Source organism: Heptranchias perlo, chromosome 9 (genome assembly GCF_035084215.1).
Source record: "Heptranchias perlo isolate sHepPer1 chromosome 9, sHepPer1.hap1, whole genome shotgun sequence".
In the NCBI taxonomy this organism is placed as follows: Eukaryota; Metazoa; Chordata; class Chondrichthyes; order Hexanchiformes; family Hexanchidae; genus Heptranchias; species Heptranchias perlo.
The window spans coordinates 61,191,636-61,211,463 of NC_090333.1; the positions used below are offsets into that span (position 1 = coordinate 61,191,636).

Genomic DNA, 19,828 nt, shown 5'->3' on the forward strand with positions numbered 1-19,828 from the left:
TACATCACGAGCCTCATCCACTGCTCCACCCACTGCACTCCCCGTCACCCACCTACCAACAAACTCTTTCAGTCAGTACGCAAACCTGCAGATCAGATGCTGCATTCCACCCTCACACAGTACCACTCTTACAAGCCGCACACCCACAACTCACAGGTCATGCACACTGGCAGCTATTCATCCATGACAGCCACATCACCCAAACATCTTGCCGGACACTCACTGACACACTTCCCTCTTTCTTGCAGGAGAAGGTGGTGGTTAACAACAGGCATCAGGAAAGACCTGAGGGAGGACAGGCGTGCCTACACGTCCTCACCCCCATGGAGGACACCATGCTGGTGATCATTGGGCAGTCCATCACTGTGCCTGTGGCCACTGTCGGTGCTGGAGGTATTGATGATGCATACCTAATCCTCCTCCTTCTCCCTCGGCCCACAATCTTTTCTGATTCACTTGCTGCAGATGGTGTCAGCACGCATGTCTTACTTTCTCCTCTCCCCTCACCACAACTCAACCCGTGTTCCTTTGTCATTTCAGATACCCAAGAACTGGGACCGGCACAGTCAGAGGAGGCAGAGGCAGATGACAGTCACTCGATCTTACACTCGCAGCCACCAGCTCAGATACTGACACTGCGCGCACTTTAGAGGGTAGGATAGAGGAGAGATCTGCATGTGGTGAGACACCAGGCATAAGTGCGCAAGACCTGGGGCGGGGGAACAGATACCACAGGTGCCAGCTCGCCGGAGGGTGAGGTTACACACTAATTCTGCTGCAGAGGATTCAGATGATGACTTTGATGGGCCAGGCTACAGAAGAACACTGATGGGTGTATACAACCAAATGCTTGGTGCACTGGAAAGCTTGCCTACAATGTCCAGGGGCATGGAGGAGTCCAGCTCCAATTTGGCAAAGGGTTTTGCACTGAGCTTGGCGCCCATCCTTTCCCACGTGGAACAGGCGGTCACCTCCATCAGCGCACCTGTGGAACCCACCACGATGCAGCGTCTGATGACTGATGTCACAGCTTCTATTGCAGCACAAACAGCCATCCACGGTCTGCATGCTTCATTTGGAGCTCAGACTGCTGCTTGGGAAGCTGAGACTGAGACTGCCCTGGGAACCACTGTGGAACTGTGCTTGCAGGGTGTCACAGCAATCCAGCAATCTGTTCTCCGGCAGATCACCAGGATTGCTGAGGCGCCGTCCCGGGAGTGTGGCAGTGACACAATGGAAGAGGAACCTGCTGTCCTCTCTCAGGATGACACCATTCCTGATCCCACCCCTGCCACTCTGCCAGTGCCCTTGTTGTTGCTTGTCAGCCAGCAAGCCCAGACTGCTACAGCCCAGGCCGAGATGGTGCAGTCTGAAGCCGGGCCCTCCCAGCCTAGAGCTGCTCGAGGTCGTCCTCCAAGGCCATCTGCACTCTCCTCAATTGAAGGTCAGCAGCCTTCCACCACCCATGCTCCAGCCACTGGGGATGCACCTCGTAGGAGCACTAGGAGAGGTAAAGGCACACGATCAACAGGCACTAAGGGAATGCACAAGGGTGAATAGTATCAGTTTGATAAATTTGTTTTGGATTTGCATTTGGTGTTGGTTTTCATTTCTGCAATGAGCTGAGGGAGGAAGCAATGTGTAATCATAAGGAGGACGATTTGTTGGTCATGTGGGAGTGGAAAGGTAAGGAGTGTTGGGACTGTTGGTGAATGGGGAGATGTCCTTGAGGTTATTGGTATCGCTCATTGATAATCTGATCAGGCAGAGCCCTGACAGACAGGGCCTGTCTACCTTGTTGCCTCCCTGCCTCTTCCTCCACTTCCTGCTGCACTTCACCATCCTCCTCCTCCTCCTCCTCCCTCTTCTCGCAGCTTGTCCTGCTCTGTGAGGTCTCTCTGCACTCTCCCAGTCATGTTGAATTCCCAGAGGAAGCCCTAGAAGGCCACCCATGTCTGGAAGTACCTTGTTCAGCACACTATTTTAAATGCCACTAACGGCACTGCACGACCACCCAGACCACTCTCTGTAGAATATTGCAACTTTCTCCAAGTATAGAAAAATTCCACAAACACCCTCAATTGTACCAGCAGCCAGAATAACTAATCCAGCAACTAACCTGTAACTCCTGCATAATCCCTTTAAAAAGCGCTGGTGGGTGTCCTTCATGCCCTTTAACTCCTGTTCAGCTGTGCAAGGTTAGGACGCTGCTTTGGCTGGAGTGGGGAGTTTGGAAATGCCCCTGGCTGCTTCAGATCAGCGTTACACACTGATCTATGTCATAATCTCCCTACTCTACCTGCTGCTGGCGTTTGTTAAGTGCGTGTGCGCAAACCCCTTTACCAAGATGGCGTCCTGCGCACTTCACGTCGGACGTGTGCGCGTGCATCTCGGACGCCATTTTCAGGGCTTAGGTGTCCGCTTAGCGCCTATACAACGGGTGCTACGTGGCCCAATTTAACCCCCACTGTTTTTAAACATGTTCACAATTTGCTACGGGTATTGACCAGAGGAAATTGTTCTCAATGACCTTACAGTGTCATGACCAGAGCAGCTCTTCCCTGAATGTTATTTCATGATGATGAAACAAAATTTATCGAATGAAAAATACTGACCGGAAGAGAGGGATAAATAATAGTTAAATATCTGGCAAAAGCACCCCAGCACACATCTCATGAGTGCTCAAGGCATGAGTTAGTTATGGTGCCTACAACTCAAGTGGTTTATTTTTTGTGCCTTTTCGACTGTACATTACATCTGAGTCAGAAAATCAATGCAAAAATAGAGTTCAAAATGAACCGTTGTTTAGTTTTCTCACAGTTTCTGGCTGGTCTCTGAAGTGCTGTTGCAGTGTGATCTGTGGAGTAGCCCATACTGTAACACGGGTCGATCTTAACCCCACTCCCCCGCCCGATGTGAACGGGACATAGGAGGGGTAAAGATCGGCCAAGTCCACTTACCTGCTCGAAGTCGCACTGTCACCGATCTCCCCGACTTTGCACCGATCCCCCCCCCCACGCTGCACCGATTCCCCCCTCACGCTGCACCGATCCCCCCCCCACGCTGCACCGATCCCCCCCCCCACGCTGCACCGATCCCCCCCCCACGCTGCACCGATCCCCCCCCCCACGCTGCACCGATCCCCCCCCTCACGCTGCACCGATCCCCCCCCCACGCTGCACCGATCCCCCCCCCACGCTGCACCGATCCCCCCCCTCACGCTGCACCGATCCCCCCCCCACGCTGCACCGATCCCCCCCCCCACGCTGCACCGATCCCCCCCCCACGCTGCACCGATCCCCCCCCCACGCTGCACCGATCCCCCCCCCATGCTGCACCGAACCCCCCCCCCCACGCTGCACCGACCCCCCCCACGCTGCACCGATCCCCCCCCCCCACGCTGCACCGATCCCCCCCCCCACGCTGCACCGATCCCCCCCCCCACGCTGCACCGATCCCCCCCCCCCACGCTGCACCGATCCCCCCCCCCACGCTGCACCGATCCCCCCCCCCACGCTGCACCGATCCCCCCCCCCACGCTGCACCGATCCCCCCCCCACGCTGCACCGATCCCCCCCCCCCACGCTGCACCGATCCCCCCCCCCACGCTGCACCGATCCCCCCCCCCCACGCTGCACCGATCCCCCCCCCCACGCTGCACCGATCCCCCCCCCCCTCACGCTGCACCGATCCCCCCCCCCCTCACGCTGCACCGATCCCCCCCCCCACGCTGCACCGATCCCCCCCCCCCCCACGCTGCACCGATCCCCCCCCCCCACGCTGAACCGATCCCCCCCCCCCACGCTGCACCGATCCCCCCCCCCCACGTTGCACCGATCCTTCCCCCCCCCCCCCCCGCCACACATCAATCCCCCGCAATAGAAAGTGTAGTTTGTGGATGAGCGCAGTCCCTGTACAGTGTGTTGCAATGGCTGATTTATCGTCATCCAACCAGACTTAGCATTTCTGTTGTATGTTATGAGTAGCTGCATTGGCCTTGACAGACAAAGCCTTTGAACAGGGTCCCAGGTTTGCGTGCTGATTAACAGTGATCTTCTAACTCATCGTACACAGTACTGGGAAGCCATAGCTCCCAGATCTGCTGTAAAGAAATTCTGGTTAAATGAACGAGATTTATAGTTTTCCTTTGTAGTTAAGGAGTACACTCCTGCCCAATGGAATTATTTTCATTGGACAGTGGATGACATTTAATATACAGGAGCTGCATATTAAGTACCGTTGTGTAGTTGTTTGAATTTCAGATTGATAGTGTGCATTAAGAACAGAACCAGGATGTCCTTTCTACTTTGTACTCAGCTTATAAGATTTCACAATATTTACATTTTAAAGGCGACTTCAAAACCCAGATCCCACCACTGTGTCTAAGCTGGCTGCTCAACTCCAACTATGTTCCCAAGTGAAGTGAATGCTGACAAACACCTTGACCTATTGAAAAGACCTGCTGCTTTCTCAGGGACTGATGTTAGTCCCGGTTGTAACAGCCCAACACAGGAGAGCACTCTGTAAAGCTGCTTCATGGTAGACACGCCAGTATCACATTGCAGCTTTGGTGTGATTATATTGTTTGTTGGGGAGGTTAGTGCATCTCCCTGCACCCTTTTAAATTGATTTGAGGCACCTGCTGTGCTGAAACTCTGCAGCATTTCCCCATAAGCTGAAACTCCAGGGCTTTAATAAATTGATCACCAACTGTATGATGGTTCAAGCTATTCCAACATTGTTAAGAACAATAAATTGGCCAATTCAGCTGCCACAGAAAAATAAAACACACCAATAACTCCACCGAGGCCTCAGCTGGTTAAGTCAGTGGGTCATTGAATATACAGACCAAAAAAAATCCCGGGATCGATACCTGATTGGTGCTAAGGTGGCTAATTCTAGCTGGGGCAACAGTAAAGGTGTTACACTTGGCCTCAGTGCCATTGGGTTAGTAAAGGGAAAATCCTAATTGCTACCTTACACGGAAAGTGTGCATGTGTGAACTTTGGATAAGAAAGGGATCAGGATTGGCTGTGATGTCCCAAGCAATAACATAGTCGAAAAGTTACCTGGGCAAGGTACTGGAGCATGATCAGAGTCTGCGGAACTGTACCTCAGCAATGTTATGGGCGGCAGAGCAGAGGGAACAATAAGAAAGAGCAACATAAATAGAGCTGCTGCTGCCTCATTGCTTCTTATAATATGCTCAGGAAGAACTAGCTTTGAAAGGCTGACTTTAATCACCAAATCTGACATAGCATTAAATCGGATGTAACACAGGTCTTTGTGATGGAGAGATATGCGCAGACAACCGTTGTTCCATGCCATCCCTCAAATGGCAGTCCAAACCCGCGACCTCTACCACCTAGAAGGACAAGAGCAGCAGGCACATGGGAATAACACCACCTGCACGTTCCCCTCCAAGTCACACACCATCCCGACTTGGAAATATATCGCCGTTCCTTCATCGTCGCTGGGTCAAAATCCTGGAACTCCCTACCTAACAGCTCTGTGGGAGAACCTTCACCACACGGACTGCAGCGGTTCAAGAAGGCGGCTCACCACCACCTTCTCAAGGGCAATTAGGGATGGGCAATAAATGCTGGCCTCGCCAGCGACGCCCACATCCCATGAACGAATAAAAAAAAAATCTGGGAGCTGGATTCACCCACATTACCCAGGCAACCTTCCACTGTTGAAAGCAAATGACTTTGCAAGATGGTGCTATTGTTGTAACAGGCTCCGTTTGGTCTGCATCCCCAGACAGCTCAGTAGCTGTTGGTCATACACCCTGTACCTCACCTCATCAACCAACACCACTGCAACCTCCTTCCTCACCAGATCTTCATGGTTCACAGTGCACTTCCTGAGCAGCATCACTAGCTATTCATCCCACAGTGTGCGTGTGTATCTGTGCTGGTGCCTGGGGTGGGATGTGTTGCTGCCCAGGTGCGTGGTACTCTTTTGAGTGCAGTGGGTGGTCCATTGGGTTCTCCTTGCTCTGTCAAGAGGCTAGAGTACATGATGAGAACATAAGCACACTTACCTATCTGTTGCTGTATTTGCCATCACATGCATGACTGTGCACTTGTACGGAAATTTGTGTGTGGACCCATTGGTGTAATCTGGATGTGAATGTGTGAGTCATATTAACTTAATCAAGATTAATATGGTATATATCAGCATGCGCTGTGAAATTCCACAGTCCTAATGCCTTGTAAATTCTCCCTCCTGAGCAATTCAGTAAAAGCTTCCTCATATGGGGGCTGATGGTAAACTCCTCAGGACCTGTAGCAATGCTGCACATCGGATGCTGATACCCTCGCATTATGGGGCACTAAGGCCTACGGAGCGCTTGCTAAGGCACCCTGGAAGTGCTTATAGCGCACTGAGCCTGTGCAAATGTTATGCACTATGGGCATTAAGCTCCTGATGAACATATTCCCTTTAACAAGAAGAGCATCCAAAGAGCACTCAAAGGGAAGAAGGAGGTTGAGTGTATCAAAATACAATAGAGATGGCCCAAGAAACTCTCAATGTTCTTCATTCAGGACAGGATCCTCTAATTTGTTTCATGTGAGAATGAATAACAACTCAATGGCCAATGAGGAGGTGATCAGAAGCCACATCAGGAGAATGCTAATTGATTGAACTTGTTGTGTAATGAACGTTTGCTTGGACTTATAGAGCTTGCTTTAGCTGTATAAAATTTAACTTACGACACTGAAGAGCTTTTGATTTGTTTATCGTGATTTGATAGTCCCTGTGAGGTAAATACATAGCGATCTATCTGATACTATTTCACTGATTGATTAATAAGGCGTCTATTTGCATGATCCTTTGCCAAGTAGTTGGGTTGTCAGAATGCAACATTGATAGATTAGGATACCCTACAGTGCTTGGGAACTGAAGGCAGATTGTGATTATTTTACAATCTGGGAAAGACCTCTTACCCTCTGGTAACACTATTGCAATTGATGGCCTTTACATCCAAACAAATCAGAACTATTTTGTCTGCTGGGTAAATGGCAGTGGCAGAGCTCAATTCTCCGATTGAGATCAATCGGAATTTGGCAGACTGTAAAAGTCTGCCCACCAGGGACAAGGTGCATGTCTATTCCCCTCTCACACTTAATTTATCAGTAGGAGCCTGTTGGATGTCAGTGAGATTGTGCAAATGGTTGTGTTATTGTTTATTTTATAAACTTGTATGTTGCCCCAGACTGAATGAAGTTTGAATATGCATTCGTGCTCCCAAATGAACTTTTCTCGTGCAACATCAACTAAGTGACAAAGCTGTTTCTATTTGTTAGGCCGGGCAGTGTGACTAATTTGTAGAACTGCTCATATCGGGAAAAGCACAAGAAAGCTGATGGTGCGAAGAGATCCTTCGGTGCAGTACATCATCCCTTGTAAGGTTGCCATCATTGTTTTAAGGACTCAAGGAAAGGATGTTTTAAAAAATGGCGGGGAAAGCGTCTATGGCTCTATGGTCTACAGACCAGGAAGGCCCCAGGCTCAAACCTTAATCTGTGCAGAGTTTGCTGATTTTAAGGTGGCCGACAGGTATTGCTATTGTTCTCAGAGCCTTTTGGTTAGGAAGTGGAACATCATCCAGGGTTCCTGCCCTTGTTTGGTATCCAGTGACCATTGCTGGAAAGTGAGCGAACTTCGGGTGAGGATAGGACCAGACATTCTGTGGTATTTCCCCCATGGTCATATTTCCCGCTGATGCTCATTGTTAGATTCTCACATAAGGAATATGAGGCACTTGAATGAAGTACAGGAGAGCAGATAGCACTCATAATTTGTGCTCCAGTAAGAGAGAAAATTAAAATAAAAACACATTTCAGACTCAAAGGGGAAACAGTTGATAATTTGCATCAATGTCAGACTGGCAGAAATCATCAAATGCCAGGACATTCCCAACTTTACAGTAATAACAAAGTCCTCAGTGTTACAGTCACAAGCCCAAGACAAGTTAGAGCTAATCAGCTTTTGTTTGTTTTTTACATAAAAGGGTAGAAATTACTGTTGGCAATATAATAGATCATTCGTATGAGATTCCACCATGGGCTATTTTACCTGAGGTGTATTTGTTAATATCTGTTATATTAATTTCAGTGATTAAAACATCTTATTGTAAAAAAACCAGGAAATTTTGTAAAATGCCTTGATACAAATTTGTTACAAATGTCAACAAGAGTAATTTCAACTCTATAATTTAAAATGTTGGCACTAAAACAAATGAATACGCAGGTAAAATGTCCAACTCACTTAGGTGAGAAGAATTAACCTTTAGACTGCTGGCATGCTCAGAAAAATGATAAACACAGACTTTATTTTGGGGGAATGGCGTAAATATATTAATTTGTATCCTACAAACCACCATTAAAAATGTACTAATTTTCTTCAGATACTTTATCCCTAAGTTGACCTCACAGTGACAGTAAATTATTAAAGGAGGACTCTTACTGCCTGTGGCATCCATTCTCAGATGTAAAATTTCAAGTTTTCTGTTGTGGGCAGTTTGATAACTTAAGTTTTGATTAAATGTTACATTTACTTAATGCACATGATGTATTATTTACCCGTACAATTAACTCAAGTATCCTCAGGAGCTACACTTCCACACGGTCCTGGAAAGTACCTCCCTGTTGGACATCCTGTTAATCCTAATGTATTTTTAAATCTCCCAGACTTATATTCTTTTCCTCTTTTAGGCTCTTGAGTGTGAGAGATGTTTGACTTTGAAAGGAACTTGAGGGGGTGGCAGTGTAACAAGTAAGAGCTGTGATAGGTCGCTGACAGGTTGACAGTTGGGTGCTTATAGTGACAAGAAACAGTGCTAAACCGCTACAGGATGCAAACCAGTATTCCCTCTGCTGATCCAATATTCTCTTTGATCACAACATGGCTGAATGGGATGTACTGCGAGTCTAAGCACGTTGTTGGTGTTAAGAACCAACAAAGCTTCTTCTGATTTAAAGTGACTGCCACTAGACCAGGTTCCAGCTCCACTGCAGCTTGAGAAACGACCCACTCAAGAGGTTTCAAGTCAATCAAGTAGCACTTGTTACTGCAATGTTTGGGCTACAACATTTGACACAATGTAAAAAGACCAGGCATCTAAGTGCATTTTGCTAAGGTAAATTTCTCTTCCAGTGGAACCGGCCCCTTTCATCACTTTGATATTTCGAGACTGGACTGCACTTGTCAGGCAGTTGCCCATGTGTGGTTAGCACAGTCTTTAATGGCCTACCTGCACCCTGCTTGGGGTGGATTGTCTGATACAAAGTATCAGCTACCTATAATGAAGACAAATGTTTGTGTATTGCCGCAATTTCTCATGTCATTTTAGTTGTCTTTTATTTATAAATCGAAACGCAAATGGTGTTCTCAATACTAATTGCAATGCAGCTGTATCTGAGCTGTAGAACTAGAAATGTGCCACACATAAAATGTAAAAAGTGAACTGCACACCTGGGCAATTTAAGCCAATATCCTGATAATGCCTGGACTAAATGTAATAGGATGACGCAACTTGCAACTTAACAGTGCTCCAAATGTTTTTGAATCGGACACAATGGCCTAGAAATTTGATCGTGCCCAAAAATGCACTGCACGCGCCTGTTCACTTGGTCACAGGGACTAGGTGAAATTGCTGCCGCCAACTCATTATCATGACTCGGGCTTGCAACCAGTGTCATTCATTGGCTGCACGCCTGTTTGGAGGGGGTGGAAAATCAGGCTTGATTGACCCCACTTAAAGGCAGTCAGCACCTGCTTAAAGGGGAGGTGCACTCTGGCAGCAGACAGGAAGGAAGACGTCTGAAGAAACAAATGGCTGCAAGACCTGCATTTCGGGCCCCAAGGTTCTCCAATGCCGCTTTGGATGCTCTGGTCCAGGCGATGGACAGGAGGAGGGAAATCCTGTTTTCCCTGGGGGGCAGAAAACCCTCCAGGCAACACTTTTGCCAGCAGTGGGAAGACTTCACAGAGGAGGTTATAGTAGGTAGACGGGAAAGTAGGGTTGAGGCCACAATCAGATCAGCCATGATCTTATCAAATGGCAGAGCAGGCTCGAGGGGACGAATGGCCTACTCCTGCTCTTAATTCGTATGTTCGAGGTCAATGCCAGAAGCTTAGCTCCCAGGACATGGCTGCAATGTAGAAAAAGTTCAATGACTTCACCAGAGTTGTCAAGGTAAGAACCCTGCTTCCTTACTCTCTGCTCACATCTCCATCACCGCCAGCCTCACTACTCACAATATTCCCTTCCCTTCACTCTCCTACAGTTACAGCACCACACATCACTCCATCACCTTCTCCTCCTACTCACACACTCTGCATCTCCTACTCTCACCACTATAGCAACCCTCACTTCCACACACCTCACATCTTTTACACTACATACAAACTATTCGACCATGACAAGCACATTCCCTAAACACCTTACAAGGCACACTCTCTTCATTCTTGCAGGAAAAGGTTGCACACAACTTGCTGCAGGAGGAGGCTGATCCCGCTTACACATCCTGTCCCCTATGGAAGAAAAAGTGCTGGCCATTATGGGCAGGGGAAGAGTCATGACCGTGACAAAGGACAACGCTGGAGGAGATATCGGACCAGGGTTGTTTCACACCTTATCCACTTTTTCCCTTCTTGCTTCTATCTCGCCCTACATGTGCTGCATGTCAAACTGCAGCTGCTTTCAGTAGCCACTCTTCTTTCTCTGCTCTTCCTTCACACTAAAAGCTAACCCTTGTCCCTCTCTTTCATTTCAGGTGCTGAAAATGTCGAGGCCCCTTCGCTGCTTTAGGAAGAGCAGACCGGCCTTCCTGAAGATGCTGCGTCACTCGATCTTCTGACCCCAGCTCAGAGACTGGCACCATGCGTACTTTAGAGGGTAGGCTAGAGGAGGGGTCTTCACATGGTGAATCACCGACCACAAATGTGCATGAGCTACGGCGAGGGGATAGGATGCCACAGGTGCCAGCTAGCTTCAGTTGGAGATCACATACAAGTTTTGCTGCGGAGGCCTCAGATGCAGACATTGAGGGCCCAGCCTACCGAAGAAAGCTCATGGGCACACACGAGGATGTGCTAGGTGCACTGGACAGCAAGCTTGCATGCAATGGCTCAGAGCATGGAGGAGTCCAGCTCCAAGTTGTGTTGGGGCTTTGCGCAGAGCTACTGAAAATACAGAAAAAACACGATTTTACAAAACACAGCTAACATGAGAATTGAGTTCTCACTAAAGCCATCTTTAAAAGGACGATACCTTTTATTTCATTCTAGTTTTTTTTTACAATGGATTTTTTTTGTCAATGCTTACTTGGGCTTTCGATAGTAGGTAGCCTTGAATCTTTTATGTCACGCCTGTACAATTTAAATGCCACTGTAAGGTTTTGTGACTGAACAGACTGAATTCTGTGCTTTTATTTTGAAAATGACAGATTGGTTTTCTAAAGCTTGTCCATTGTTCTGTTAATTAATGGAATGTTGGAAATGTTCGCATAGGGCTTCAGAGATTGAAACCACTGAATAGGAGGAGAAAGCAAAAGCTTTCATTAATACAATCCAAAGAATATCTTTGAATGCTGTGAATTTATTTTTTTATTGGTCTTTGATGTAAACCACTTTCCAAAAATGAGGGTTTTTTTCAATAGAACTCAGAGTGGCCATTACCATTTTATAAAGCCTTGCAACAAATGGAAGAGATTGAAAGTCAAGTTTATTTAAAAAAATGAGCCTAAGTTTTAGTTGGCGTCAACTTCGATGCATGCAACCAGCTTTTCAGAAATATTGCCCAAAGTTTAAATTTTGAATAGATGATTAATAATAGAATATTTTACTCTAGTATTAATTTTACAATGGAAGATTAATGAACATTCAGAGAGCCAACTAATGTGAAAAAAATGTCCATCAGCACTACAGACTGGAGTTGGGCATATTCTGCTTGAACAGGTGCTATCTCTCAGTCCAACTCAAACCAATTAAAAGGGACCAGCCAGTTACCACTGGGAGCACAAATCACTCACCCATAACTCTTTCGATAGATAGTAATAGTTTCCGGGACATTTAAGCTCTTAAAGAAAAAGAAATGCTGCTCCTTGTCCTAACCTAACACATTTTTTAAATCTACCTACAGGGTTGCAAAGCTGACTGTCCCTTTCCCAGTGGACAGGAGAATATGGAAGATGGCTGCAGCCTGCATGTACCCATAGAGCTTGAGGATCGTTCCTGCTACTCATTAAATGTCACGTCTCTGAAGCGAGTTGGCAGCTTATATTTGGACTGATTAAATCAAGATGACAAGTGTCCTTCTGACTTGTGTTGTGCATTGGGTTAGAAAGTAATGATGCTATGGTGGAACCTCTGTGTGTGGTGTAGAAAGCTCTTGAGTGTCTTTAAGGAAACAGCTAAACCAGATTGATAATGGGTGTTCTGTCATCATTAAGGGTGAGGCCCTTTTCTGCCACCTAAAAGTTTGCTATCATTCATAGGATCAGGGAGGTTAGTCTCCGTTCTAGCTCCATCTCTGTTTCACTTGACTAAAACACATCAGGCCAACAACAGTCCTATGAGGAATGGCATATTGAGCTTTTGCTGTAAAAAGGTGTCATTAAAAATTATTTCTAGAGTTTTTTTAAATCTATAGTATGATTGCCGACTGGAAGGATTATCCAGGTTGAAGTTAGCTAAAGTCATGGTTGAATGAATGATAGTTATTAAGCCATGTAGGAAAAGACAATGGTCAAAGCATCACAGTTTAAATAGTACAGATTAAAAAACAAGACCAGACATAGCTGCAGATTCCTTAAATAAATGACGGTGTAATGCATTTAACCATCTTCAACATCAATCAGGATTTGTCCTAATTATGGATAGTAACTGGATGTTTGCGTTGCTCTTTAAGTATGTCAATAATGCGAATCAGTTCAGTCGATAAGAATATAAGGAGCAGTGCTGATTCTTGCTGGAATTGCACATAGAAAGATGGCATTAGATCATTGCAAGAGACTGCCTGATGCACTGCTGCAGCACTAAATATTTGACTTGATAGTATGATAACTTTTTATTGTCGGATACAGAAAGGAATCTGAATGCTGCAAATGTTCTTTAGTTAGAACCTGTAGGATTCAACACAGAGTGTCTCATTTCTGGAGTAGGAATGTTGCAATATTGATGATATACTGACATATTGTGACACATAATATTAATGATCATTATCATCTGCTTTTTTTTATGATGGCAAAAGTATATCATAACAATTGTGGTAATTATGATAAATTAACAGGAGGACTTAAAAATGCCTGGAAAGTGGTGAGATTTATGGCAGGTCACAATATTATCACTTTCTCTGTGTCATATTTTTAAAATTGATTGTAGTGTGTTATTAAGAATATATTGTGAAATTCCTGTTTGTGAGTCTGATTCTGGTACTCTAGTGAGCGGGTAGATGTAGTTAAGGTACAGATCAGCCATGATCTAATTGAATGGCGGAACAGGCTTGAGGGGCTGAATGGTCTACTGTTCCTATGTTTCTAAATTAGCTGTTGATAAATGGCATTCAAATAAGTATGTAGTTTCATCAAATGTAGGTACACACACACACAAGCATTTTAAATGTTACAAAGTACAGCTAATTACAGGTTTTCTATGCTATTGACCATTCTGTACTAAAATGTACTTTTGTAAAATGTATTTTTTTTCATCTATGGATATTGATGTAGCCCTAGTTTCAAAAGATAAAATACACCAAACATTTTTGAGCCAAAGTTTTATTAATAATGTGTATTAGGTGGCCCAGTGCTAGAACTTGTTGATTGACCAAAAGGCTGTGTCATAGAACAGTAGAATGTAGGTTAACATTGCAGCTCTCCAAACAAGTTCCTGATCTTAATTGAAATTTCCGGGGCATGAGGGGCAAGGCAAGCTGATTGCCCACAGACAGTGAGGGGAAAATGGAAGATGTTTCATCTCGGCTTGTGCTGACACACCTACCTGATGCCTTGGCTGCCAAAACCTTTAGGAGAGGCCTGAAAGAATGGAGATAGAAAGAAACAAATTGAGGATAAAATTGGAAAATTGTTTTCTTTGATGGTTAAGTGAGTTTCTCCAGTGAATAGTTAAGTCACAACATAATTATGGATGACAAAAGTCACGTGACCCATCTTATTTCACATCCAGAGAGATCCTAACAGTCCCCACAATGGTAGAATCCAATTATTTCATATCTGAAACCAGGGTTTTTGCCTCCACTACTCTATCTGGGATTCTATTCCACACATTGATCACTCTTTGTGTGAAGAAGAATTTCATAATATCAGTCCTAAAAGTACCTTTTACTGTTTTGAACTATATCCCTTAGTTTTCTTCCCACGGTTTAATTTAAAGTAATATTCCGAGTTAACACTTTCTATACCCTTTTCAATCTTGTATACCTTTATAAGATCACCTCTCAGCCACCTCCTCTCCAGGCTGAAAAGCTCAAGGGGCCGATATTAGTTTGCAGCGGTAATCAAGCGGGCAGCGGGCATTGCGATTGTGCTGCCTGCCCGATCGCAGCATGAGATGCCCAAATCACCTTGGTGGTCAGGCCTCAGTAGCCCACGGCTGGTGAGCTGTGAGTGCCGAACGGATTTGTTTTTGGTGGTCTGCATCTGCCCCTTTAAGGATCGCTGGTTAGGCCTCTGCATGCCAGGGCCCATTGGGTAGGATGTGCTTGGCGCAAGCCCTGCCTATTGGTATGAGAGAATCGCGTTGGGTGAAGGACCCCGATTAAATATTTAAAGAAAGCTCCCGCCTGTTTTGAGCAGAAGCCCTAGCCGCTCATTTGGACACCTGCAGTCAGGCAGGCCTGGTGAAGACAGTCAATGTTGCTATTGCTGATGTTGCTGATCGCCCTATTCTCCAGCATAAACGGGTGGTAGGCATATGAGAACCAGTCCTCAAGTCTCTCTGGTCTATCCTCATAATTCGGATCCCTGACTAAGGATCAGACTTGTTTGTGGCTCTTCTCTGCATTGCCTCCAGCGCTTGAATAGCTCAAGCATGTTTCATGTTTCTTGGCGAACTGGACACAGTGCTCAAAGTGTGGTCTGACCAAAGCACTATCGTACTAGTTAAGAAAGCTTCGAGGCTTGATTTCCAGTCTGTGCTGAATTAGCTGGTGTGAGCCAGGGTGGCTGGAGAGGTGCCTTGGCACCTCCTGGGTTGGAGAGGGCAAAATGAGGCAGGCTTTTGGGTTCTGATCTTTACTTGAAGTACATGTGTGTGGATATCAGGTGAGAACAGGATCAGCTTCGCTGTGATGCTGCCCCAGCCCAATTACATAGATTGCTGATATATGAATAATGGTCCCTTGGGTGAGGTACTGGAGGGTGCCTGATGTCCAGGGAACTGTACCTCAACAAAGAGTCACCACCTTTGGGGAGGAAGGGAATGGAGAAGAATTGGTTGAAGAGAAAAAACACAGTTTACCTGTTAAGCATTCAGGAGAGAAAAAAACAGAAAATACTGGAAATCTGAATGAGGAAGATAGGTTAAAGTCTGAGGTGAAGTCCTGAAAGATTAACGTACCTTTCTCTTTCAGATGCTGACTGGCCCGTAGTGCATTCCCACTATTCTCTGTTTTCATTTGAGATTTCCAGCATATGCTGTTCTTTCAACCTCTACTAAAAGAAATTGGGAATCAGAAATAATGTTCTACTGCTATATTTAAAGTTTAAGCTAAAATATATTTAACATCAAAAGATAACTCAGTCGCCACATTAACAATTGATAGACGGGTGGAAAGATTTAATGCTTTAACAGAGAAAGGTTCAGAAACTAGCTTCTCCCCAAATGACAGGTGCAAATGTTATATGTGACAACTATAAAAGAAGGTAGTTGGTTGTGTACCAATCTTGGAATTGTGAGGGTCAGTAGCTGATTCCAAAAGTGCTAACCATTTACGAAACAAGAAGTGATGCTCAATAATAGCATGTTAAAACAAACTTAGAATGTGCTAGAATAGAATCCATGTGTGGTAATTATGAATTGTTTTGCTACAATGCCATTCATGTGTCAAACATGACAGCAACCACTTTGGTTGAAGATACAGTTAAGTAATGGCAGTGGAGGTGTGAGTGTGGACAGAAAACAGTTCCTTCACTGGGCAAAATGGATTCAGATTAGTGCAGATTATCGACTTTCGATGGCAAACAGTGACATTCAATATTCTTTTTGTTTTTCCTTTTGTAAAAGCCATCATAAAGCTTGCGTGCATACATAAAAACGTGACAAAAGGTTTGGACTCAACAAGTGATATGCCGCGCATATCATTATTTATTGAAATACTGAAAAATTCCATCAGTGTAAAGAAACTCTTGGCAAGAAATGACATGACAGTATGTCATTCCACTTATCATAGTACATTTAGAGTAATGAACCAAGTAACTGCACACTGAGTAGGAGTTGAATGGTCTGAAATCCAAGGCAGCTGCAGAACATCAGCAATACATAGAAAGTACTGACAAGACAGAATGTCTGTTCACACAAAAGAGCACAATAATAAAACAGTAAAAGCTTAACATTATTTTGTGATTTCTGCATCTGTTTATATTTACTACCAGGGCTTGCCAGATAAAACACTTACCAGCTGTATTTTTTTAACGTACTGTGTTGGGCAGTGTGAGAGAAACCCTTCGTTAGCCTGGCAGTGTCCTTGAAATCGCAAGGTAGAACTGCTCTGATTGAATTCTGGGCAATGCACCCATATAATACCCTCCAAAATAATTGTAAACAACACAACAGAGAATTAGCTTCACAATGTTCTGTAAGACATCAGTAAGGGGGGATTTCCTAAGACCTGAAGCAGGCAGCTAAGAGTACAGACAGGGACAATGTCTACCTATCTGTATTTTGTAGCAGACAAAGCTAGTTCAGTGCTTGTGTCCATTAAAGTAAGTATCACGGTTTTACATTCTGCACTGCAGTGAGACCATGGAATACAGAAAACATAAGCTAACTACAGTCTTTGGTATAGAACATACAGTTTACAAGACAATTTATTATTTAATGCAAGATTTCAGCTTTAAATCTTTCCGTTCAGTTAAAGATGAAGCCATAGTTCACATCATTTGCAACAGATTTATCCTTTTTTTTACATTTTCAGATTCGTATTATATATATATATAATATATATTTAAATGAACTGTGTGATTCTTTTTAAGATATACGTTTGTCCCTGAACTGACTGTAGCTGCTAATTTTCGAAAGGCGCTACAGTGAACAAATGCATTTATTTGGCTTTGTCATTCTTGCTCTCTTACACAAAGATGAAACAATGAAGAAATAAATTAGTAACATAATTGTCTACAGTTTAAACTATGATGTACAATATAAACAGTACTATTCCAATAACAAAGCCAACAATCCTGAAAAAAACCCTAATTGTTTATACAATCTCTACAAGTGATCGTGTGGCCAAAGATCTATCTGTTCAAATTAAAGTCTTAGTGAGATTCCCTTTTTGATTTTAGTGTCTCACGACATAATTAAGTACTGGTACAAAAGTTACCGATCAAACGTAATTAAGGAAATCATTGCTTTGCAATTCGTGTCATCACAGTTCTTTCCCACAGGAGCTAGTAAATGTAAACACCTTTGTTTGCTGAATTTACAGTATTAATACTTCAATTATATTCTTCCGCATATTCAGATTCACAGAAATAAGGCAAGGCTCACTTAACTGTGACATCACAAATTTAATACTACTATGTTAAGTATTAAGAGTTGTGAATGTGAGATGAGTTTTTAAAATCCCAGGTCAGTTATAGTTTATTTTCCTCTCATTATTGTTCTGCAGCAGGCTTTGGTCTATTTCAAATAACATGTACGCTTTGGCTAAAAAAAACCTAATGGGTACGTAAGGTGGTTGTCAAACTAATTGCTTGACAGATGGTTCCTTGCAGCCTTTGCAGGCCTCACACATAGATAGGCTCTTGTGATTTGAGCGAGCAAATGGAGAGCGAAGCCAACTACAGGCAGGCTTTCAGATCCCCTTTCAGGTACCACATCGACGATCACTGGGGACACAGCTTTTGGGAAGAAGAGGGATCGAGAAGGTTGTGACGACTCATTACTGTTACCAGATTTGCTTTGTATCCCACATGCTTTGAAATCTAAGGGTTTCTTAGTGCGCTTGAAGCCCCAACTGCATTGCCATTAGTGCACAACTCCGAAGCTTATTCTTAAATTTCCTAGAATTAATGGTCAATCTAAACAAATTAGAAACGATTATGTGATATTAGTTTGATCAGTTTGACAAAGTGAACTTCATTTGAGTAAGCGCTTCCTTAAAGGCCTCACAGAGGTTTCCTTTGGGGGTGGGGGGAGTGGCTGTGTAGCACAGGTGTGTTGGGTTCACAGTTATCAGATTCCATGGCAATACCCTGATACATTACTCATTTAATGATGAACTGATGTCATTATATTGTCCTCTTTCCATCTAGTGCACTGAAATGTTTCTTGTTTTTTTTTAATGATAGTTGCTTGGAGCAGCTCAGAATTTCTGCTCAAGATACAAATACCCCGGGGATGTAGTTTAGGCCCGTTTGGCATGCAGCATTTCAATGAGAAGGTTGTTGCAGGGTACATCTCCATTCAGGTGCTTGTAGTAGAGGTATTCTTCGGCCTGCATGCTGATGGCCCGGATTTCTGGTAATCGCAGGAGAAGCTGTCCAAACTTGTCTGTTTGCTGAGGGTAGTTACACATAGTATAGTCCAGCAGGGCAGTATTAACTTGCTCCTGAACACTTTCGACAAGATGGAAGTTCTCCAGGCTTTTTACATCTGAAAGAAACATTTAAACCGTGATTAATAACTGATTAAAGCAGCCAGGGAATGAAGGAAGAGGGGTAGAAAGAAAGATGTGACAAAAGTGCTTAATTTGTAATTTGCAGTTTTAGTCTATTCTAAGCATAAAAAGTAAAAGTCACCAATTAAAAGTTTCTTTAATAGCTACATTGATCTTTAATGAACTAATGTGAAAAGGGGACAAATAAAATTATCCATGTTAATTAAAAATAGAAAATGCTGCAAATACACAGCATGTCAGCCAATATCTGAAAAAGGAAGGCATTTTGGATGAGATGCTTAATAATTATAATTCAATTTTATTAAGGCCTGTCTTGCTTTTTTCACTTTCAAGACTTTATGGCTTGTTGTCCTAGTGAGAAGATGAAGCTGTTAGTTTTCCTTTATGTTCGTAAGAGAAAGAACAGAGTAGAAGGAAGTTAATGTGCATTTAATGTGACTAGGAATTGCTAGGTTAAGGTGTTTAACATTCAGCATGAGAAACCATGCTGGGAAATATCCTGACAGCTACAGCATGACCAAGAACCAACCCCCTTGTCTGTTGCCTATATTTCCAAAATATACATAATACAACAGTTCTAATCCCTGATTAATTTACTGAACCGAGGTTGAATTAATATCCAAACCTTTGGCTGTAAATCGCGGTTAAAAGCTGACAATGCTCTTGTTTCAGTTTGACATCTCTAAATGATTCTGAAAGCCTTTGACCTGTGCACGCACTGCTAATGAACCATCTGGTACACTCCAATAGCTCCTAAAATAATCTGCAGTGCAAGCCTCCGGACAGAGACTCTTCTTGACTGATGAGCAGTACGTAAATGAAGTGCATGTCCTTCATAAGGGATACTACATTGGAATACCCTTTGACCTTATGCCTACATTAAAAAGCACATTCGAAATTTCCCCTTTTCTAATGGCTCCTAAAGTGCTCCTAATCCTCGCTGCTTTCTTGTGGTAAAAG

The 19,828-nt window shown here is 44.2% G+C and overlaps 2 protein-coding genes across 3 annotated transcripts in view; one reads left to right on the top strand and one right to left on the bottom strand.

The window, feature by feature from the left end:
- Nucleotides 1–13,735, top strand: part of LOC137324915 (adhesion G-protein coupled receptor D2) — a 257,856-nt gene extending 244,121 nt beyond the window's left edge. Inside the window, exon 24 of the mRNA XM_067989607.1 lies at nucleotides 12,155–13,735. Coding sequence (XP_067845708.1) covers nucleotides 12,155–12,304 — 150 coding nt within the window. The 3' untranslated portion in view covers nucleotides 12,305–13,735. The remainder of the gene's footprint in view (nucleotides 1–12,154) is intronic.
- Nucleotides 13,736–16,297: 2,562 nt separating this feature from the next.
- The window catches only part of nr5a2 (nuclear receptor subfamily 5, group A, member 2), a 180,619-nt gene continuing 177,088 nt past the window's right edge, over nucleotides 16,298–19,828 (bottom strand). For both annotated transcript variants that reach the window (XM_067990618.1, XM_067990619.1), the window contains exon 8: nucleotides 16,298–18,843. In XM_067990618.1, the coding sequence (XP_067846719.1) occupies nucleotides 18,596–18,843 (248 nt within the window). In that variant the 3' untranslated portion in view covers nucleotides 16,298–18,595. The remainder of the gene's footprint in view (nucleotides 18,844–19,828) is intronic.